This window comes from Diaphorina citri, unplaced genomic scaffold (genome assembly GCF_000475195.1).
Source record: "Diaphorina citri unplaced genomic scaffold, Diaci psyllid genome assembly version 1.1 scaffold493, whole genome shotgun sequence".
NCBI classification, from domain to species: domain Eukaryota; kingdom Metazoa; phylum Arthropoda; class Insecta; order Hemiptera; family Psyllidae; genus Diaphorina; species Diaphorina citri.
Genome location: NW_007377928.1, coordinates 153,863 through 176,942, shown reverse-complemented (window position 1 = coordinate 176,942; position 23,080 = coordinate 153,863). Strand labels below are relative to the sequence as shown.

The window sequence follows — 23,080 nt, the reverse complement described above, 5'->3', positions numbered from 1 at the left end:
ACCTTTGTGGGGTGAGTTTTCCCAAAGGGCTGTCTGTCATCTCTAGTTGGAAAGCCTATAAATTGCCATTCCCCTGCCCCTATGTGCTTCAAAAGGCTGTCATCTCTAGTTGGAAAACCTATAAATTGTCACTCCCCTACCCTCATGTGCTTCAAAACGCTGTCATATCTAGTTGGAACCGCTATAATTTATCACCCCACAGCCCTTATCATGTAGGATGTTTCACATATCACTTTGAACGCACGCAAAACAATCTATGCCCATGCTGAATTTTAAATTAGCCTGGACTAAATTATTGTCTCCTCCATTTTCCCTCTTTCCCACCTCCCTCGTACTCGTTTTTCTCACCCTCCTCCCTCTTTTCTAGGTCCTTCTCATCCCTCTTTTATCTCCTCTCTTATCCCTTTTCCTGTCCGTAACCCTTTTTCCTGCTCCTAACTTTCAACTCTCATCTCCTTTTCTTCTCTCCTCCGTTTTCTCCACCCATACCTTTCATCATTATTTCTCCTTCCCTTTCCACTCATCTCTTCTCCCTCTGATTCCTCGTTTCCTCCTCCCTTTATTTCCTCTTGTTTTCCCTCCTTCCTCTCTTCTTCTTCTTCCCTACCTTCAACCCGTTTTTCCTACCCTATCTCATCTCTTCCTCCTCCTCCTCCTTTAGTCATCTCTTTCCCCTCCTTCGATTCCTTCGCATCTCATGTCTTGTAAAGATGGGGGCGGGAGAGAGAGAGAGAGGGGAAGGGAGAAAGAGGAGATACAGAGAGGAAGAAGAAAGAGATGGAGGGGAAAGTTAGGAAGGGAGAGGAGAAAGAGAGAGCGCGAGAGAGAGAGAAAAGCAAGGGAGAGACAGGTGGGAGGGAGAAGCAAAAAAGAGAGGTAGAGAGACAGACAGAAAGAAAAGATATAGAGAGAAAGAAGAAAGAGAGGGAGGTAGAAGTTAGGAAGGGAGAGAAGGAGGGAGACATGATGGAGAAGAGAGAGACTGAGACAGAGAAAAGCGAAGGAGGGAGAGGGAAAATCAAGGGAGAGAAAGAGAGAGCGTGATCCCAGAACTTGTATACAGGGTTCTTGATAAGCTCGATGAAGGTGATCAGGAGGCCCCATGGGTGAGGTCGGTTCACGATGAGCCGCTCCAGAAGGACCCTGTATGAAAATAAGAGCACATTTATTTCCATTAGTTAATTTTTTTACCAGACGATGAGTCGCTCCAGAAGGACCCTGTATGAAAATAAGAGCACATTGATTTCCATTAGTTAATTTTTTACCAGTTTTCTTACGATTTCCCTGAAGAATATTTCAGATTTTCAAAAACTGAGAAAAAAGCTGTCTCTTTAGGGTGGTTTTTGAATATTTAAAATCAGTCATGTGTCATAAAAAAGTAATATTAATGATTAAATGCCAAAAAATAATGATATCCCCCTAAAAAACCCATAGTGTTGAAAATGACACGCCAAGTTTAAAATAAAAAAAAAAAACTACATATAAGGTTATAATAGCTAGCAAAGACAGCACGTTGAATACAAAACAAGTTCACAATGGAGCTAGCAAGTGATATCCATAAAGCACAGACGAGCTACGAAGTAAAACACTTGGTAGCTTGTATAAATCGCAGCAAAAATCATAATAGACTGTATTTAGACTGGGGGGTTAAGGGACTTTTCAGTCTCATACTGGCAGTAATAATGAGGTATATTCTATTCTGTTCTAAACTCTACAGTAAATATTATGTTCTACAATCTACAGTATTTCTTACCTAGTGATTTGTTCCTGGATAGCCTCTGTATTAGCCTCGGCAAACAAGTACAGTAGCAGAATAGAAAAACGTCTCTCAAGCTACACAACAATGTTCCAATGTTTATTGGTTCACACTTAAAGAGAAAAAAACACAAGACTTCACTAGTCACTAGGAAATAGAAAAAACGTTTCTCATAAAGGCTACACAAACACAAATAGTTTCTTCCTAGAAAGTAGAAAGTAAAACAGTTAAAATGAGAAATGAGATGTTGGAAAATCTCAACTTGGAAAATCTTTTGTAACTTCAACAGCTTCAACTTTGGATCGGAAACTTTTCATATTTTCATAACCTCACAAATGATTGAAATGATAGAAAATTTCCCGTTTCCCCCCAAAGTCAAATGAAAATCCCACGCCAGACGAAAATTCCCTGACAAATGAGCTCCCCATTCACAAGTGAGTTGGGTTTTGAAATCTCGGTCAAATGAAAATCCCACGCCAGACGAAAATTCCCTGACAAATGAGCTCCCCATTCACAAGTGAGTTGGGTTTTGAAATCTCGCTTGCCCAGTAGCAGACAGCTGAAGTAGTGAGTGTGAGAGTTGGGATAACGAAGCTGATTGGCGATAGCGTTCAGGAATAGATAGCGACCTGAGAGGGAAATCGAATTTGTTTCATTAGAAATTATCTTCAAATTAAAATGATCCCAAGGGCAATGTAAACCTAGACCCTTGACAAATGGAGTGTGCCTGAAGGTATGTGATGTGTTCCAATCCACACGTTTTCTAGCCTCACTCTGTGGGCGTATTTTCAACGTTTGTCCTAGTAAAAAGGAAACGTAAAGTTGAAACCAGGGATTCTCTGCCACCTAATGCCTGAGGCATTCTCTGCTTTGAATACTCGATTGTGATTGGTCCGTTTCCGAGCGCGGCAAATTTATAAAATTCAAAACTCTTATCACCTTATCAGTTCGTGTTGCCAGCCTAGCTAGATGAAATTCTGTTTCGTGTTAATATAGGCCGGGCGGCGCTTCGAACTCTTGACGTTCGCGCGCCTCCCGGCACGCTTGATGTTTCATTTCAAAACGTATGTCTGGCCTGGGGGACTTTATATGTAGGAGACGTTAAACAAGAAGGATACCAGCCTGAAATTTCCCTTGATGAAGGAATACCTATGTCTGGCTGATGGGGGACGTTAAACAGGGAGTATAGACCAGCCTGAAATTTCCATCTTGTATACTTTGTCCCTTATCAGATGGGCGAGAAGACAATACTCGAATACTTACATAGGTTCTTCCTATTTTGGTGCCGGGTCAACACGAAAATTTTCCTAATTTTAGTAGGTAGTTTCTCTTCTCCCTCCCCAACATAGTACTCCCAAAAGTTTTTCCTCAACAAAAGCATCGAGTGTGTTGGAAAAGGTCAAGTTTTTCCGGAACGCCTGTAGGTCAGTGTTAGTGGACAATATAGGGGGATAATGCTCATACAGCATGCAGCTTTGGCAGCGCGATTATGTTCGCGGATTTGGCGATTATGTTCGCGGATTTCGCGATTATGTTCGCGGATTTCGCAATTATGTTCGCGGATTTGGCGATTTTGTTCGCGGATTTGGCGATTATGGTCGCGGATTTGGCGATTTTGTTCGCGAATTTTGCGATTATGTTCGCGGATTTGGCAATTATGTTCGCGGATTCGCGTCCCGAATCGACATTTTGGATATTTGGCAAGCCTACTCATATGTGCTTCTTTTTAATCGGAATATTATTATCTAATTTGACAAATGACAATATTATGTATATGTGCAAATGTGCATTGTGTAAATAATACCAAATACCTTTGTGGGGTGAGTTTTCCCAAAGGGCTGTCTGTCATCTCTAGTTGGAAAGCCTATAAATTGCCATTCCCCTGCCCCTATGTGCTTCAAAAGGCTGTCATCTCTAGTTGGAAAGCCTATAAATTGTCATTCCCCTACCCTCATGTGCTTCAAAACGCTGTCATATCTAGTTGGAACCGCTATAATTTATCACCCCACAGCCCTTATCATGTAGGATGTTTCACATATCACTTTGAACGCACGCAAAACAATCTATGCCCATGCTGAATTTTAAATTAGCCTGGACTAAATTAATGTCTCCTCCATTTTCCCTCTTTCCCAGCCCTCTCTTACTCCTTTTTCTCACCCTCCCTCCTCCCTCTTTTTTAGGTCCTTCTCATTCCCCTTTTATCTCTTCTCTTATTCCTTCCTGTCCGTAACACTTTTTCCTGCTCCTAACTTTGAACTCTCATCTTTTTCTCTCCTCCGTTTTCTCCACCCATACCATTCATCATCATTTCTTCTTCCCTTTCCACTCGTCTCTTCTCCCTCTGATTCCTCGTTTCCTCCTCCCTTTATTTCCTCTTGTTTTCCCTCCTTCTTCTTCCCTACCTTCAACCCGTTTTTCCTTCCCTATCTCAGAGGGAGGTAGAAGTTAGGAAGGGAGAGGAGAGAGAGAGAAAAGCAAGGGAGAGACAGGTGGGAGGGAGAAGCAAAAGAGAGAGGTGAAGAGACAGACAGAAAGAAAAGATATAGAGAGAAAGAAGAAAGAGAGGGAGGTAGAAGTTAGGAAGGGAGAGGAGAAAGAGAGAGCGAAAGAGAGAGAAAAGCAAGGGAGAGACAGGTGGGAGGGAGAAGCAAAAGAGAGAGGTAGAGAGACAGACAGACAGAAAGAAAAGATATAGAGAGAAAGAAGAAAGAGAGGGAGGTAGAAGTTAGAAAGGGAGAGAGAGCGAGAGAGAGAGATGATAGAGAAGAGAGAGAGAGAGACAGAGAAAAGCGAAGGAGGGAGAGGGAAAATCAAGGGAGAGAAAGAGAGAGTAGCTCACGCTCTCTTTCAAAGAGAAGAGAGACAGACAGACAGAAAGAAAAGATATAGAGAGAAAGAAGAAAGAGAGGGAGGTAGAAGTTAGAAAGGGAGAGAGAGCGAGAGACAGATGATAGAGAAGAGAGAGAGAAAGGAGGGAGAGGGAAAATCAAGGGAGAGAAAGAGAGCAGCTCACGCTCTTTCACTTTCAGAGAGAACGAGAAGAGAGACAAGTGGGAGGGAGAAGCAAGGGAGAGAGGAAGAGGGACGGAAAAAGGGAGGGATGAAAGAGAAAGGAGGGGGAAAGAGACATAAAGGGACAAATGGATTGGGATAGGATATAGAGAACAGAGGAAGAGTTCCCCTCTTAAAAACAAGAGAATGGGAGGAGAGAAAGAGAGAGAGAGAGAGGGAGAGAACAAAAAAGGACAGGACAAATGGATTGGGATAGGATATAGGGAACAGAGGAATACAGGTAAACCCGTGTGTGTTAATATTGTAATTGAATTTGGCCGCAGTAATGGCGACAAAAGCATTTTGTAAACACAATGGTCCGAAAGTATTGATCCCTTACAAAATTCCTCTAACAATATCTATACGAACCACCCTATACAGAAGTGAAGTCTAGATTCAGTTATGCTGAGGTTTAGCAACTCGGGATTGAGATGAAACGAAGATTCCCTTATACTTCATACCCAAGTCAACCTCGGATTGAACTCAATCCTGAGACAATCCACGGTGGTAAAACTCGACCTTAGAGGTTACCTATAAAAGAGTTGAACCTCCTCTATGGCATGCATGACGTCCGGAGGTGCAGGGTTCGAACCTCGGTCAGGGCGGAATTTTTTTCACCAAACTTTTCCGTTCCCGGATATAAGCATGGACGTAAAGGTTCCGTTCCCGGATATAAGCATGGACGTAAAGGTATGTCCATACATAGTCGACCGGCCGTCGATCGATGAAAGAAAGTGTGGTTGCTTCGGCCATCCGTGATCATAGGGTCAATGAAAAGTTTCCAGACATGTCTGACTGGGTCATTCGTGGTCTTAGAGAAACAATCCCTTTGAACTATAATTATGACCTGAAGAATAATAACAAATGACCTGGACAGTAATAATGACAAATGACCTGCACTATAATAATGACCCTAGAAGTAATAATGACCCGTTCACAGCCCATTACAATCGTTTTGCTATGACCAAAACTTCACAATGGTTTTGCTTTGTACAATCTTCTCACTTGCTTCGCCTCACTTTGTAGAGTTGTAGTATTTTCCACTGTTTCGGTTATGGTGTAATTTATTATTGAGTTTCTATTCTTACTTTTACGAGTTTTTCTATTATTGTTTTGGTGAGTTCATTATTAGGTGTCGTTTATTCAAGTTTCATCTCATTAGTTCCCTCTCAATGATTACAGAACTTGACCAATTATCAAGATGCAAGATCTTGTGTACCCAGAGCAGAGCGGACACGTAATGTTCAGGTTACAAAGTTTGGTGTTTCTGGAGACAAAAGCTTCAGTTTTCTACATGATCTTTGGGTTCTTTAGGACCCCTTTAGGAACCTACTACCTACTTACATGGATCTACAGTTATTTCATGTTTACAAGTTCTAGTTAAAGGACACACATACTTTCAGGTTACAAAGTTTGGTGTTTCTGGAGACAAAAGCTTCAGTTTTCTACATGATCTTTGGGTTCTTTAGGAACCTACTACCTACTTACATGGATCTACAGTTATTTCATGTTTACAAGTTCCAGTTGGTGCTTGTTTAGATTAGGAGATGATGGAAAAAGAACCAAGGCTGGAAAGCTACTGGGGAAAACATTATGGTGTTATCAAATGGAATATCTTGGATGGATAGGAAGATATCCATGTTCTTCTTCTTTCTCCTCAATCCTAAGATTGGTTGGCAGCTCTCCATTCCGATCGATCTGATGTCTTCGCTTTCATTTCTTGATAACTGGTACAACCCGATGCCTTCACAACTTGATCAATGTACATCAATCTTGGCCTTCCTCTTCCTTGCTTGCCATCTCTTCTTCCTTCTATGATATTGACCAAATACTCATTGTGTCTAAACAAATATATTACCAATCGTAAATGATGAGTTGCTCTTAACTCTTAAAAAAAAGGACCACTTGCCTACTACTTCTGTATTTAGAGGGGGCCTAGCCCCCCTCCACACCAGAATCTTAATTTTTCTTCTTTACCGTAGGACTGTTTGGACTCTCGCCCTTCGCCCCCTCGACAAAATCCTGGATACGGCCCTGGTATCATGGTACATAAATAAAATAACAAATGGAATAATAATAATAATAGTGCTTATTTATACTGCTCGCATAGGACTGAAAAGTCCCTTTACTCCAGCAGTCCCTTTCCTCCAGCAGGCTACTACTACCTATTATTGTGGTCAAATTCTCAAATTATGTTGAGGATAAAATTCCATACCTCGGCTGGGATTGAACCCACGCCCTCCTGTTTACCAGGCAAGCGCCTTGACCACTACACCACCGAGGAAGGAAGAAGAAGGTATGAAGGAGAGAAAAGATGACTGAGGACTTGAGGAGTGACTAATTATGACCTATCCGTCATCCAAACTAGTCTCTCGTCAGGCTCTCATCAACAGAGACGTTGTCACCAACTGAAAATGCTCTAAATTTGCTTCAAAACGAAACCGCTTTATCTTCATCATTATCATTTACAAGTGGGAAGTGGGACATTTTTTTTATATTCCTTTATTCTTCTTTTTCTTCTTCTCCTTCTTCTTTTTCTTTTTGATATATCCAACATGATTCATCATTCCTAAATTTTCCTTCCTCTCCTTTTCCACAACTTTTTTTTTGCTCTTTTTCCCCTCTTCCTCGACCTTTTTTCTCTGTCCTTTCCCCTATCTCATTTTCTCACTCTATCTTACTTTCTATCTATCTCCTTCTGTCCTTTTCGTGAGACTTCACAGTCAAATTTTACACTTAAATAGAAAGTAAAAAAAGAAGAGAATCCTTGGATAAGCCAGCCCAAGTTGTCTAGAACTTGCCTTCTGGGTTAGATTTTCGCCTGGGGTGAGGAGAGCCGTTCCGAGGACGAACCCTGTCTGTTAAAGATAAAAGTTGAAACCTCGTGGGAACCGAACCCGTGACCTAGCACTTAAAAGGCAGGCGCGCTACCCTCAAAGCTAACTAGGCTGGCAGAGAAAAAAAAAATCAGAGATTAGTAGGTCTACAATATTAATGCTTCATGCAAACATTCCAGATTCAAGTATGTAAGTAGGTAATCTAAGTTGAAGCAGAAACAAAGTGGGAATTCTTACCTTGTACGGTGTGAGACGAGGTGGGAGAATTGTTCAGGCCCTGGAGATCAGCTGATGAGAAGCTTGTACATCGAAACAACCCGGAACCCGGACGAAAAAAAAAGGGAGAAAATCGCAAGGAGGGACAAAAAAACGCTAGCCGAATTGAAAAAAAAAAAAAAATAAAAAACTGACAGCCAAAAACCTAATATATGTAGGTACCACTACCACCTGACAGCCAAAGAACCTCAAGCAAATAAATACCTAGGTATAGATACATAGACAGGCTCACTATACTTATTCCAATATTTATAGTGAGTATGACATTAAAATAGAAAGGAAGTGACATAGCAAAAAAAAAAAAAAAAAAAAAAAAAAAAAAAAACTGACAGCCAAAAACCTAATGTATGTAGGTACCACCTGGCAGCCAAAGAACCTCAAGCAAATAAATAGGAAAATAGGTATAGACAGGCTCACTATACTTATCCCAATATTTATGGTCGGAAATCAGGTAAGTGAGTATGACATTAAAATAGAAAGAAAGTGAGGTGAAGCAGGGAGGAGGAAGAGGGGGGGAGGAGAGAGGGAGAGGAAGAGAGGGGGAGGGAGAGAAGAAGAAAAAGGAAAGAGCAGAGAAAAGAACGAAAAAGAGAGAGGAGGGGGAGTAGGGAGAGAAGAAGAAATTTAGATTAGGAGATGATGGAAAAAGAACCAAGGCTGGAAAGCTACTGGGGAAAACACTATGGTGTTATCAAATGGAATATCTTGGATGGATAGGAAGAGATTTCAAAAAATACTTATTGGAAACTCTGATAAACCCTTGTAGGTTAGGATTCTGTTTTCCCTGATAAAAAATACTGGTAATCGCACAAGCATGAACCTTGCACGGATCTTTCTTGGTGGACATACACAATTATGAGTGAGCAGGAGACTTTGAGTAGGCAAGTGAGACACTAGAATTTTATTTCTGCATTTTTGGACGGCTAAAATGATCTAAAATCAGGAAAATGAGGGGTTCACTTTCAAACTTTCAAGAGTCGGCAAATCTCAAATCGAAAACTTTCCATAAAAGTTTCAAAAGTTTGTTTGAAACGTTCGAGAAGTTAGCTATGGAAATGGAATGATTGGAATCTTGGCGTCGCGTCGTCAGGAGAGGTTTGCAACGTCACACACATGAAATTAACAGGGTGTTACGAAAACCACACATATGAAAAAAATAAATATAGGGTGAAGTTAGAGCTGCGCCTGCTCGATTTTTTCCCAAATGTCCTGTAGGCAATGTAATTTAAATGAGTGTTCCTATAACACACGACACGATATTTTTTTTTTTCCAAAATGACACAAAATAGCCTTGTAGGCAATGCAATTTAAATTAGTGTTCCCACTACACACGACACGATTTTTTTTTCCGACCAACAGGTGGGAACGGGCCTATAGCGTGGACGCTGCTTGACACTATAGAGGGTGCTTTTTGGCATGCCTTTTGAGTATTTCCGTTTGAAAATAGCGATTTTTTGCAACCAAAATTAGCGTCCCGTTAACTGAACTCTTAAACGTTATTTGACAAAAACTCATTTCTGCACATGCGCTGAAACAAGTTTTCAGCGGCTTTAGCGTTATTTGACGAAAACTTGTGAGGAAAATGGTGATTTTGGTTGCAAAAACACGCTAATGTGAATGCTATGTACATTGACCCGTCTCATGATGGAACAATTATGGATTGATGATATTATAAGGAATTCACACACTCTAGTGTGATATGATTTGGAAGTGGTCCTAATTTTGGAAAATGGGATCTGGATGTCATATCCTTTTTGGGGTCTCCTGAAATAGTGCTAGGTATGTAATGGAATTCACACACGCTAATGGAATTTCCTCTCACCTGTGACATGCTAACATTGTCGGCCGTCGCCAATATTTCCGGATGAACATTGAATATGGCCACCAATTGATCGTTATCCTCTTCTTGAGAGAGGTACTGGTTCACAAACAGCGTCAGCATTTGTTCCGACTCCATGAAGTGAGCAAACTCCTGCGATAGCTTCTGATCCGAAGCAAACGAACAGATGACGGCATAGTAATGAACACACTTTTTCTCATTGAGGTCTTCCGATCCTGAACTAAGATCCTGGGAGACAAAGAAAGATCATTTACAGCCGTATTTACGAACAAAAATACTCAAGGTAGTAACACAATACCATCACGTGAGCACACGTGACGTGATAGTAGTGTGGCTGTCCTGAACGAGATTACTTACAATATCGTGGGAAAACCTTGAACGTTTCTACCTTTACTCTCATGTCCAATTAAAGTAAGGTTTTGGAAGGATAAGACCTCTGTTTGTTGTTAGAGTTCCCAGCCCAGACCTTTATTAATTAATATATTTTTTTTAAAAAAAGGCCACTGAAATGTTTGAGATTAATGTTTCAGTAGGTAACTAGGTACTACTTAGTATAGTAGCCTGAGACATTGACAGTACAAAAATAGGGGTGTTTTTTTTCCAATAATTAATTGAAAGTCAATAAAAATGAGACCTCTTTTTGGCCCACCAACAGTCCAGTCCTCTAGCCCCCTTCCTTCTAAAAATAGGGGTGTTTTTTTTCCAATAATTAATTGAAAGTCAATAAAAATGAGACCTCTTTTTGGCCCACCAACAGTCCAGTCCTCTACCTTGTACTCTACAGGACAAGCACAATAGTGCCGATAATCAGGCTTATCCTTGTGTTTAACATTGTTGAATATGGTTAGGTGCAAGTAACCCAGAGGATGTTGAGATGACGTTTTACATTTGACTACAAACATAGACTTGGATATTCTTTGTACAATCGGCCCTGAGGTGGAGAACATATCCGATAACAAGTCCCACAGGCCCTGGAAAAGTGGAAAGTATCATGCATGTTAGAAAATGTTGAGGTATGTACAGAATGTTTCTCTCTCTCTCTCTCTCCCCAACAAGATAAATTTTGATCTACATAAACCAATGTATTTTTGTTGAACAAGAGATAAGTTAGGTACCTACTACCTAGATACCTGATTCAGTAAATATTAGGCAGGTACCTACTACCTACACAAATCATGTACTATTTTTCTTACCTCTTTGATATTTGGTACCAAATCCATAGAATCAATGATCATAGGATTTAAAGATATGGAAGTTGCTGATGCCACACAATTTTTAGCTGCTTCAATGTGCTGACAGGGGGTAGAATTTTTTTCGGTCAAAGTTTCTTTCTCGTGGACTTTCAGTATCTCAGAGCCAAATGTTTTAGAACACTCATCAATGAAACAAAGACCTTCTGATGAATTGTTCAGAGGAAGCTGTACAAAACCACGCTGATCTGTGCCTTTGTCATTGATCCTAACTGAAAATATCTAAATAAAAATAATAATTTTATTGATTAGTTAATTTTAAAGTTGAATTCAATAAACAAGTTGTGTGTTCTAACTAGTCAGAAGTTAAAGGTAGCATTTTGTAAGCTAAAAGGCAAGACGTACACAAATATATTATGGAGTTTAATCCTGCTCCTAACTTTACTGGTATGACAGACTTTTTGGGACACATTTAGAAATCTACTAAAGGTAATAGAAAGTATGTACCTATAAATCTCATCTTATTGAACTAACAATTAGACAGCACACTACTTACATGAGTATTATTGTCAGTGATCAATTTGCATGCCTTGATTAGAGCTTTGTAATTTTGGTCATCCACATTTTTCAAGATAGCATCACACATTACGTTCTTACAGAACACGCCTCGAGTACCATTGTATGTCCCACACTTGGAACACTTTTTGATTCCTCTCTGTGTAGCTTTGCCAAGACCATGGAGTAGATCTTTAATTTTCTTTGAGTCTGGCTCCATCAGTACTGTAATATGAAATTTAACTTTTGGTAAATGTTTCTAAGTGGTGGGTTGATGGTCAGGTCATGAGAATATTTCTTGAATTTTGAAATAAAGAGATGTTAAGCTTTCTTCTTTGCCTTTTCCCATGTTATTTTTTATTTTTTTCAATCAGCCCTGGGGTGATTGCTTTTGGGGGCTGACCTTTGGCTTTGCCGAGACCATGGAGTAGATCTTTAATTTTCTTTGAGTCTGGCTCCATCAGTACTGTAATGTGCAATTTAACTTTTGGTAAATGTTTCTAGTGGTGGGTTGATGGTCAGGTCATGAGAATATTTCTTGAATTTTGAAATAAAGAGATGTTAAGCTTTCTTTTTTGCCTTTTCCCATGTTGTTTTTTTTTCAATCAGCCCTGGGGTATCTTTTGGGGGCTGACCTTTGGTTTAGACTACAAAATTTTTACAAGAGAATGCTCATTGTACCTTTATCATTTAGGTACCTATATATTTTAGAAATGTTCGTAGTGCCTGCCTTGTAAGCTTTTGGTCGCGGGGTAGATTCCTGCCCGTGGCGAACTTTACCCTAAACAGACAAGGTTCGTTCTCGGAACGGCTGGCTTTCTCCTATCCTGTCCTCCTTTTTTCTCTTCGATTTCGGGACGATATTTCTCTCTGTGAAACCCTCTTCCTCAAAAATCCTACTGCAATCATAAATATACTATTAGACTACTGCAATCATGAGAGCTAAATCTAAGCAACTAAAGCAAACCGACAAAAAGTTTTTAAGCATGTACCTAGGTAGGTACATACCTTGTTTATTTTTCAACTGCATGTCTCATGCGTTGAACATTTCTGTTGAAAGTTTACCTCATGTCTGCGACTTTGAAACGTAACATGAGTTACATTTTCCTTTGAGACAAACAGACAATATGATGTTGTGATACATTTCTACTTTCCTTGTATGGTTGGTGAACTTTGCGTCAGCCCTTTCATAGACCTCTGTGAGACTTTCCAAAGAAAACTGTATTTTTTCAATAGGTTTGATAGAGGGAAGTGTAACATCGGAGGTCTTTATCGTCCTTCGACGAGAGAAGGTCAGAAGGAGGACAGGATAGGAGAAAACCAGCGGTTCCGAGAACGAACCTTGTCTGTTTAGGGTAAATTTCGCCATGGACGGGAATATAACCCGCGACCTAGCGCTTAATAAGAGTCAGGCTTGGTACCTTCCAAGCTAATCAGGCTAGCTAAGGTCTCAGGCCAACCACTCACACTGAGACCGCCTGACTAGGCTATCGACACTTGTTTTATCTCCAATTTGCCTCAATTTTCAAGGCACATCAGGCAAAAAGGGCAACAAAAACAAGAATGGGATATACCTATGATGCAGTATGATGTACTTTTCAACAAGGAATTCAATGATGCTATTTTTTTAAAAAAAGGTCAACACAACCATTCTCTTTAACACAACCAACAATTTCTACGAAGTATGTGTCCCAACCAAGATGTTTTCCTCTTTCTAATTGCCCCCATCAATGTTCTCTTTTCTCCCATTCTTTTCCATTACATACCTAGCACTATTTCAGGAGACCCCAAAAAGGATGTGACATCCAGATCCCATTTTCCAAAATTAGGACCACTTCCAAATCGAAGGCATAATCTAGTTGTGTTGCTTCGTTTTATTTGAACAGCGCTAACCGAGAAAGCGCCAGCTGGTACCAGGAATAGAAAAAAAAATCTTCGAAGCTGACGGAGGCTTTATAGTAATTCCGTGGGTATTTTTAGTACCCTAGTTTCCCTGCTATGTACTATACGTAGGTAGGTAGACTAAACTATACCTACAGTTACCATATAACAGTATACATATTTATAGGTACCTTTATTACTATAGGTACCTACCTACCTTTGAAGAGAACTATTGCTATAGGTACCTACCTACTTTTGAAGGTACTTTGCTATATACATACCTAGCGCTAGTTCAATGTAAACGTGTTTCCCTTGAAATTTCTTCCCTCAGGAACTAGAAACCGTGGAGCTCATAGCATCCAATGATCAATCCGACTTGAAAATCCTCTCAGACGATATGAACTCTGTGTACACCTACCTCACTATAGACAACTCCGACACCCCTCTGACAACACCATCCAATCTAGTCCCTTCCACGACCAGTCTGCCTTCAACTTCCAATATAGCAGAGACTGACAAACCTGTAGGTGGAATAGATGAAACAATAGAAAATAGCAATGAAAACACTGAAAAAAGTAGAAACGAATACAAGTCCAAGAAGAGAAAAGGTCGGAGAAATAGTGCTGGTGGAAAGGAGAAGATGCCAAAGACGAATAAGAGTGCCCCGAGCGCTTTGGACAATCATAGGAGACTAGTCAAATATATGGGTGAGTAAATGAGTCTTCCTCCTTGCCTTTTCCCGTGTTCAGACGGGGTCGCCGTTTTTCGTCAGCCTCTCAATCAGCCCTAGCGGGGGTGATAGCTTTGGGCTGACATTTGGTTTTAGCTACAAATTTTTTACGAGTGGATACCCTTCGCACTCAACCTTTGCTATTTCATTAGCAAGGGAATTTTCAGGCTGGTATCCTCCGTGTTTAAAGCCTCCCAGTCAGAATAAGGTGGTCTAGTCCCTGTTTAAAGTCCCCCTCTCAGACGATATGAACTCTGTGTACACCTACCTCACTATAGACAACTCCGACACCCCTCTGACAACACCATCCAATCTAGTCCCTTCCACGACCAGTCTGCCTTCAACTTCCAATATAGCAGAGACTGACAAACCTGTAGGTGGAATAGATGAAACAATAGAAAATAGCAATGAAAACACTGAAAAAAGTAGAAACGAATACAAGTCCAAGAAGAGAAAAGGTAGGAGAAATAGTGCTGGTGGAAAGGAGAAGATGCCAAAGACGAATAAGAGTGCCCCGAGCGCTTTGGACAATCATAGGAGACTAGTCAAATATATGGGTGAGTAAATGAGTCTTCCTCCTTGCCTTTTCCCGTGTTCAGACGGGGTCGCCGTTTTTCGTCAGCCTCTCAATCAGCCCTAGCGGGGGTGATAGCTTTGGGCTGACATTTGGTTTTGGCTACAAAATTTTTACGAGTGGATACCCTTCGCACTCAACCTTTGCTATTTCATTAGCAAGGGAAATTTCAGGCTGGTATCCTCCGTGTTTAAAGTCTCCCAGTCAGACTAAGGTGGTCTAGTCCCTGTTTAAAGTCCACCAGTCCCACATTTTCAGAACTAGGTCAACACTAGAAACTAACCCTTTTCCATTTTCTGTACAGGCAAGAAACTGTCCATGCAAACTCTGGATGTGATGGCGAAGAATTTAAAGCGAGAAGAAAACGTGCGTTCTGATTTCCTGCGATGGATAGGAGCGATATCTGAGAGAATTTACCAGGAGATGCACTATCAGTTTGAGTGCAATAAACCCAAGACTTTGGTGTTCTTCCCGACTCCTATGGTGAGTGAGAAAAGCGAGGTAGAGAGGAGAAAGAAAATTGTTTCAAAATGGTACCTTATTGATAGTTGAAACCTCCGTGTCCGAGTGGGTATCACACTCGGCTCACACGCCGGAGGTCCGGTTCGATTCCTGGCGGGGTCGATTTTTTTCGGCTCCTTCCTTGAAGTTCGGGGTGCACTCAGCCTGGTGACGACAATTGAGTAGCTACTTTAATGTAGTAGCTACCAGTGGCGGCATTACAAGTCAAGGTGGGGTTGGAGCGCAGGACCGTGAGAAGTGGAGGAAACTCGGTTGATACCTGTCTTTTAGACAGATTTACAATTATATATACACGCCATGGGAATTCACACTCCTTATAAATAGTGTGTGAATTCCCTATACATACCTAGCGCTAGTTCAATGTAAACATGTTTCCCTTGAAATTTCTTCCCTCAGGAACTAGAAACCGTGGAGCTCATAGCATCCAGTGATCAATCCGACTTGAAAATCCTCTCAGATGATATGAACTCTGTGTACACCTACCTCACTATCGATAACTCCGACACCCCTCTGACAACACCATCCAATCTAGTCCCTTCCACGACCAGTCTGCCTTCAACTTCCAATATAGCCGAGACTGACAAACCCGTAGGTGGAATAGATGAAACAATAGAGAATAGCAATGAAAACACTGAAAAAAGTAGAAACGAATACAAGTCCAAGAAGAGAAAAGGTCCTGCTGCATGACTTCCCTGAGTTCCTCTGTGATTATCATTACCAGTTCTGTGACGTCATACCTGCCAATTGTATTCAGGTGAGTTGATTTATCTGCAATTATGTTATAGGTGGGTTCTTATTTAGACTGTCAGCTTTGAACAAGATATGCAAATTATGCTGTAGCATACTTTTATATCTAGTTGCTAACACCACCTAATATTGTTCAAAACTATGTTTGGACACGCCTTTACATTTGATTGAAAATATGGTGTACTTACTACCCATATGGTAATGTCAAATCAGATATCTATTGGTATTTTCTTAATATTTTTAAATAAATCTAAGAAATAGGGAATAACTATTACTTTCTTTTTTTCGTGCTGTCTGGTACCTACGGAACAGCTGTATTTTATTGAAATAACTAATCATAATAAATTCCTATGTGAGTTGTAGAACTTCTGCTGCATGACTTCCCTGAGTTCCTCTGTGATTATCATTACCAGTTCTGTGACGTCATACCTGCCAATTGTATTCAGGTGAGTTGATATATCTGCAATTATGTTATAGGTGGGTTCTTATTTAGACTGTCAGCTTTGAACAAGATGTGCAAATTATGCTGTAGCATACTTTTATATCTAGTTACTAATACCACCTAATATTGTTCAAAACTATGTTTGGACACGCCTTTACATTTGAAAAAAAGTGATATCTCCCCAAAAAACCCTTTTGTTTTGAAAATTGTACGCCAAGATTTGGTGGTTCTTGTGGTGATTGCTTCTTTTGGAAAATTAATCCAAATAAGTGATGAGGACAGAAAATTAACGCAAATAAGTGAGGATTTCGAACAAATCATTTCAATTTCTTTTCCTTTTTATGACTTTCCATTAATTGTCGGCATTTTCCTGAAGAAGCTCTTCCACCCAACCACTGATTTTTCTCCTTTTCAGATGCGCAACCTGATCCTGTCGGCATTCCCGGGAAACATGCGTCTACCTGACCCTTTCACTCCGAACCTGAAGGTGGACACTCTGGCCGATATCAATCAGGCACCTCGAATGCATGCTGACTTTGCTTCGCTTATTCAGCCCGCCACCTTCAAGAAGGTAAAGGGCCTTTTTTTTCGAGGTTTGAAAGGGGGAACTGTAACTGCTAAGGTCTTATCGTGCCGAAATCGAAGAGAGAATGAGGACAGGCTAGGGGAAAACCAACCGTTCCGAAAACGAACCTTATCTGTTGAGGATAAACGTACAAGCTTAACCCGACCTTTAGAACTGTTTGCCCCTACTCCTGAGGCTCGGAGTGGGCTTTTTTGTACTATAAAATCCACTCCGGGTGTAGATAAAGGGACTACATGTCTTGATTAAAAAGTCTAAAATTCTAAATAAAGCACTAATATCTAATCGAACCCGCGACCTAGCGCTTACAAGGCAGACGCGCTACCCTCCACGCTAACAAGGCTGGCTTTTATCACGCTTAGAAGGCAGGCCCGTCAACCCACAGCTAAGTGCTAACTATAGACTCTATCTATAGGTCTATAGAGTATAGGTATTAAAGGTAATAGGTAAACCTTTAATCACTAGGCCGGACGGGGGGAAAAACAAAATTTCCCTTCATTTTCCCGTGGGAAATAGAAAAAATCCCCGCTCCATTCACAAGTGAGTTGGGTTTTGAAAACTCGCTACCTGCAAGGGAGGGGGAAATTTCCCTTCATTTTCCCGTGGGAAATAGAAAAAATCCCCGCTCCATTCACAAGTGAGTTGGGTTTTGAAAACTCGATAAAATCCGCCCCGGGCGGGAATCGAACCCGCGGCCTAGCGCTTACAAGGCAGAGGCACTACCAACTAAGCTAACTAGGCTGGCGGCAACACGAACTGATAAGGTGATAAGAGTTTTGAATTTTATAAATTTGCCGCGCTCGGAAACGGACCAATCACAATCGAGTATTCAACGCAGATGACTTTTCTGTGGTTGTTTTTTTGTCGTGTTTATTTATACTTTTCAATATGGCAGATGGCAGTTTTTAGTTTTGCGTGAAAGAATTTTTTGTATATTTTTCTGTAAAAAATTTCTCGTAATTTTCCTGTGTGTGAATTAGTTTCGAAAGTACAAAAGTTGACACCGATGAGTAGCTATTTCGGTTCCTGTCTTCCTTCTCTCTTCGATTTCGGGACGATAAGACCATAGCAGTTACAGTTCCCTCTGTCAAACCTCTTTTAAAAAAAAAGTTCGTGTTGCCGCCAGCCTAGTTAGCTTAGTTGGTAGTGCGTCTGCCTTGTAAGCGCTAGGCCGCGGGTTCGATTTCCGCCCGAGGCGGATTTTATCCTGAAGGGATAATGTTCGTTCTCGGAACGGCTGGCATTCTCCTATCCTGTCTTCTGCTCTATTTGATTTCGGGATGATAAGACCTTAGCAATTTAGTTCCCTCTATCAAACCTATTTAAAAAAAACTCTTCAAGGCAAATAGAAATTTCTCACAGCGGATTCGATTCCCGCCCGGGGCGGATTTTATCCTGAGGGGATAATGTTCGTTCTCGGAACGGCTGGCTTTCTCCTATCCTGTCTTCTGCTCTATTTGATTTCGGGATGATAAAACCTTAGCAGTTTAGTTCCCTCTATCAAACCTTATTAAAAAAAAAAACTCTTCAAGGCAAATAGAAATTTCTCATGAAGGAAATAAAAACACACGAATTTAAAATGAATTAGTCCTTTTATATTTACATTTCTAAGTTAATTATAATAGTACTTGTGTTTCAATAATAAATAAGAAAAAAACAACTGATTATTGTACAGTACAAAATAAGATTTAAATCGACAAAAAATCACAAACTTGTTTTTAAGTAACTTCTTGGGGTTTCTTTCTAAAGATAAGAAAATAAAAAATAATCCTATGTACACATAAAATTAAAAATATTTAAATAATTTTAAACATAAAAAGTAGAAATTATAGGTACACGAGTATGTAGGTACCTATATATTTTAGAAATGTTCGTAGTGCCTGCCTTGTAATCTTTAGGTCGCGGTTTGATGGATTCCCGCCCGTGGCGAACTTCACCCTAAACAGACAAGGTTCGTTCTCGGAACGGCTGGATTTCTCCTATCCTGTCCTCCTTTTTTCTCTTCGATTTCGGGACGATATTTCTCTCTGTGAAACCCTCTTCCTCGAAAATCCTACTGCAATCATAAATACTATTAGACTACTGCAATCATAAGAGGTAAATCTAAGCAAATAAAGCAAACCGACAAAAAATTTTCAGCATCATGTACCAAGAAAAAGGAAAATTCCGTTGGTCCTCATTTTTCCTGCTCTATGACTTTGAAACACCACCCAAGTAAGCGCAACTGATCTATTGAGAGAATACTTTTTGAAAAATTTCGCCTGCGGCACTCAAAATTCGATCGGACTGCATTTCTGAAAAGTTGCTGAAAAGTCTCGAGTACCTTACCTTTGCACAAAAAAACGGAATTATACATTATACGGATATAAAACTTTTATAGCAGAAAAATCAGAACATTTCTGTTGAAAGTTTACCTCATGTCTGCGACTTTGAAACGTAACATGAGTTACATTTTCCTTTGAGACAAACAGACAATATGATATTGTGATAGGTACATTTCCTACATTTCTACTTTCCTTGTATGGTTGGTGAACTTTTGCATCAGCCCTTTCATTGACCTCTCTGTGAGTATGAGGCTTTAAAAAAAAACTGTATTTTTTCAATAGGATAGGAGAAAGCCACCCGTTCCGAGAACGAACCTTGTCTGTTTAGGGTAAATTTCGCATTGGCGGGAATCTAACCCGCGACCAAGCGCTTAAGAGTCAGGCATGGTACCTTCCGAGCTAATCAGGCTAGCTAAGGTCTCAGGCCAACCACTCACACTGAGACCACCTGACTAGGCTATCGACACTTGTTTTATCTCCAATTTGCCTCAATTTTCAAGGCACATCAGGCAAAAGGGCAACAAAAACAATGATGGGATATACCTATATACCGATATACCTATATACCTACCTACATAGCTACCCTTTACCTGCCTTTATACCCACAAGGCATAATCTAGTTGTGTTGCTTCGTTTTATTTGAACAGCGCTAACCGAGAAAGCGCCAGCTGGTACCAGGAATAGAAAAAAAAATTCTTCGAAGCTGACGGAGGCTTTATAGTAATTCCGTGGGTATTTTTAGTACCCTAGTTTCCCTGCTATGTACCTATATACGTAGGTAGGTAGACTAAACTATACAGTTACCTATAACAGTATACATATTTATAGGTACCTACCTTTGAAGGTACTTTGCTAACTTTGTGAAATAAATATTTATTTTTAACCCACATTACTCTCAAAAATCAGAAAATTGAATTCGGTTCCAATGGACAGGAGGCCTTGGGAATAAGTTCGATTTCTGCAGAAATCGATATTTCACATAATTATCGCGATTACTCGATTCTTACCGCAAACTATTATGAAATCTTGGGCGCGAAATTTTAAAAATCTGCTTTTGAAATTTGAAGATAATGGAGAAAGGACGTTCAAAAAGTTAAATGCAGTCAAGTTTCTTCTTTTATCTTTTTTTGTGACTATATTCTGGTAAGTTTATAACAAATTGTCTTGAGAAATACTCAGGGTAGGACGGTATATAGATACTTGTTTCATAATCAAAGTCCACACCCTTCATGATTTCTTGTAAAATCATTCTGTCCAACTGATTTATTATTTTGTCCATTCTTATCTCTACAGTGATTAATACAGGTTAAAATTTCAAACAGCCAGCCTAGTTAGCTTAGTAAGCTTAGTTGGTAGCGCATCTGCCTTATAAGTGCTAGGCCGCGGGTTCAATTACCGCCCGGGGCAGATTTTATCCTGATGGGATAATGTTCATTCTCGGAACGGCTGGCTTTCTCCTATCCTGTCTTCCTTCTCTCTTGGATTTCGGGACGATAAGACCATGGCAGTTACAGTTCCCTCTGTCAAACCTCTTTTAAAAAAAATCAAACAGGGAGGATACCAGGCTGGAATTTACCTTGCTAAAAAAATGACAAAGGTACAATGGGCATTCTCTTGTAAAAATTTTGTAGTCTAAACCAAAGGTCAGCCCCCAAAAGCAATCACCCCAGGGCTGATTGAAAAAATAATAATAAATAAAAATAACATGGGAAAAGGCAAAGAAGAAAGCTTAAAATCTCTTTATTTCAAAATTCAAGAAATATTCTCATGACCTGACCATCAACCCACCACTTAGAAACATTAAATTTACCAAAAGTTAAATTTCATATTACAGTACTGATGGAGCCAGACTCGAAGAAAATTAAAGATCTACTCCATGGTCTCGGCAAAGCTACACAGAGAGGAATCAAAAAGTGTTCCAAGTGTGGGACATACAATGGTACTCGAGGTGTGTTCTGTAAGAATGTAATGTGTGATGCTATCTTGAAAAATGTTGATGACCAAAATTACAAAGCTCTAATCAAGGCATGCAAATTGATCACTGACAATAATACTCATGTAAGTATAGTGTGCTTTTTTATGTATCCCTAAAATCCTGTCATACCACTAAAGTTTGTTGAGCAGGATGAACTTTATAGTACCGTATGTGTGTTTTATATTTTAGCTTTCAAAACTCTACCTTTACCATCTCTAGTTGGAACACATAAGTTGCTTGAAGTTCGGGGTGCACTCAGCCTGGTGACGACAATTGAGTAGCTACTTTAATGTAGTAGCTACCAGTGGCGGCATTACAAGTCAAAGTCAAGGTATAAGTTTGCAAGGTCTAGATAGGGAATTATCGTAGCATAGTTAGTAAAGGTAAAGGGCGAGAACCCGTTTGATGTATAAATGAATAAATTGCAGTTCCCTCTATCAAATCTCTCTTCTTTTCAGAACTTTTTCGAGTGTCTTCGAGAGCGGATAGCCACCCTAGGACCAAAGAGACGTCTGCCCAACTCCACCGTGGCATTCGTATCCAAAACCCCGCCGGTCGGTACTTTCACCAAGTTCGTGTGGCAGCTGACCAGCATTATCCATGTGAAACAGGTGCTAGATAATCCACTGGTGAGTTTACTGGAAGTAATGTTTCGGAGTTTATGTGAGTATGGTGTGTCCAAAAATAATCGACCGGCCCTCGATCGACGAGGAGAAACTATGTTATGGAGGCATTGTGGACGGTTCAGTCGACAGCGTTCGACGGCCGGTCGCCTATGTGTGGAGTCAAAGGGTGTGTCCACAGAGCACATTATGACTAACGTGGCTATCATTTCTCCTCTCTTTCAGTTCCCACTGAAGCTCACTCGCAGTTTCGTGTCATCGGGAGACGGTCTGTATATTCCATACGAACCTCCCCCCGATCCTGACCCTACTACCTCTACAGTGGACACTAGTAGTTTCGCCAAGATCAAGCCATTCGAACTCATCACCTATCTCAAAGTGGGCCGCACCACACACAACCAATATGAAGCTACACCGTTCACTGTGGAATACATACCGGACCTGCTGCCTGGGGTTAGGATGGGCGAGCTGAAGATTAGCTTTGAGTATGGACACCTCAGACCTGTGCATAACAAATGAGAATAGAAATATATGGAAAATGTCAAGCCGTATTTTATCGTGATTTTTTTTTTTTTTTATTTATTTATTTTTAGTCATCCGAAATTTCTCTTTGGACTCATTTGGGCGTAATGGCGCCACCACACCCGCTGTCTGTCCAAACAAACTAAAGTAAAGAGAACTTTCGTATGATGACTAAAAAAAAGTCACACAATAAAATGCGGCTTCATTTATTGTTGTTATTCGTTAATCTTTATTTATTTATTTTAATATTATTATTATTATTATTATTTTTATTTTTACTTTCTATTACTACAGTATAGCGGAGCTATACTAGTAATGAAAGTATTGCAATCGGTCCAAATTTTCAAAATCGGGAAATGGTTGGAAATATCCGTTTTGGGATCCCCTGATGTCAAAAAAGCGATTTTTAGCCCATGGTCTGTACGTATGTATGTACGTACGTACGTATGTATGTACGTATGTATGTGTGTACTACAGGTTTAAATGGGAAAATGGGAAAAGGTGGTATACAAAATATCTCAAGAACGGTTTGTCCTAGAGCGATGAAATTTGGTATGCTATCCCGGTATGGTCCAAGGACGCGACTGTAACAATTTGGCAAAAATCGGATAGTCACCCATCCTGATATTAACCAAAGTAATTGTTGCTTAAC

At 40.2% G+C, this 23,080-nt stretch overlaps 2 protein-coding genes and 3 long non-coding RNA genes across 5 annotated transcripts; 3 read left to right on the top strand and 2 right to left on the bottom strand.

Moving 5' to 3' along the window:
- Positions 1-1,060: 1,060 nt before the first annotated feature.
- On the bottom strand, positions 1,061-1,820 carry LOC113467527. The gene is made up of 2 exons (XR_003391582.1): positions 1,754-1,820; positions 1,061-1,143 (listed from the first exon to the last, which is right to left on the bottom strand). It is a non-coding gene; the product is annotated as an uncharacterized LOC113467527 (long non-coding RNA).
- Positions 1,821-1,863: 43 nt separating this feature from the next.
- Positions 1,864-11,737, bottom strand: LOC103509391 (uncharacterized protein C2orf42). The gene is made up of 6 exons (XM_026823736.1): positions 11,507-11,737; positions 10,954-11,232; positions 10,531-10,731; positions 9,718-9,988; positions 2,272-2,385; positions 1,864-1,868 (listed from the first exon to the last, which is right to left on the bottom strand). The coding sequence occupies exons 1-6, from the start codon at positions 11,723-11,725 to the stop codon at positions 1,864-1,866; spliced, it is 1,089 nt and encodes a 362-aa protein (XP_026679537.1). The 5' UTR covers positions 11,726-11,737.
- A 1,975-nt stretch (positions 11,738-13,712) lies between these two features.
- LOC103509389 (uncharacterized protein C2orf42 homolog) lies at positions 13,713-22,654 on the top strand. Its single transcript, XM_026823745.1, has 4 exons — positions 13,713-14,093; positions 14,995-15,173; positions 21,742-21,912; positions 22,132-22,654. Exons 1-4 carry the CDS (start codon positions 13,784-13,786, stop codon positions 22,423-22,425), a joined length of 954 nt encoding a protein of 317 aa, XP_026679546.1. The 5' UTR covers positions 13,713-13,783; the 3' UTR covers positions 22,426-22,654.
- On the top strand, positions 16,323-16,905 carry LOC113467525. Its single transcript, XR_003391580.1, has 2 exons — positions 16,323-16,405; positions 16,817-16,905. It is a non-coding gene; the product is annotated as an uncharacterized LOC113467525 (long non-coding RNA).
- On the top strand, positions 20,347-21,355 carry LOC113467526. The gene is made up of 2 exons (XR_003391581.1): positions 20,347-20,451; positions 21,143-21,355. It is a non-coding gene; the product is annotated as an uncharacterized LOC113467526 (long non-coding RNA).
- Positions 22,655-23,080: the final 426 nt, after the last annotated feature.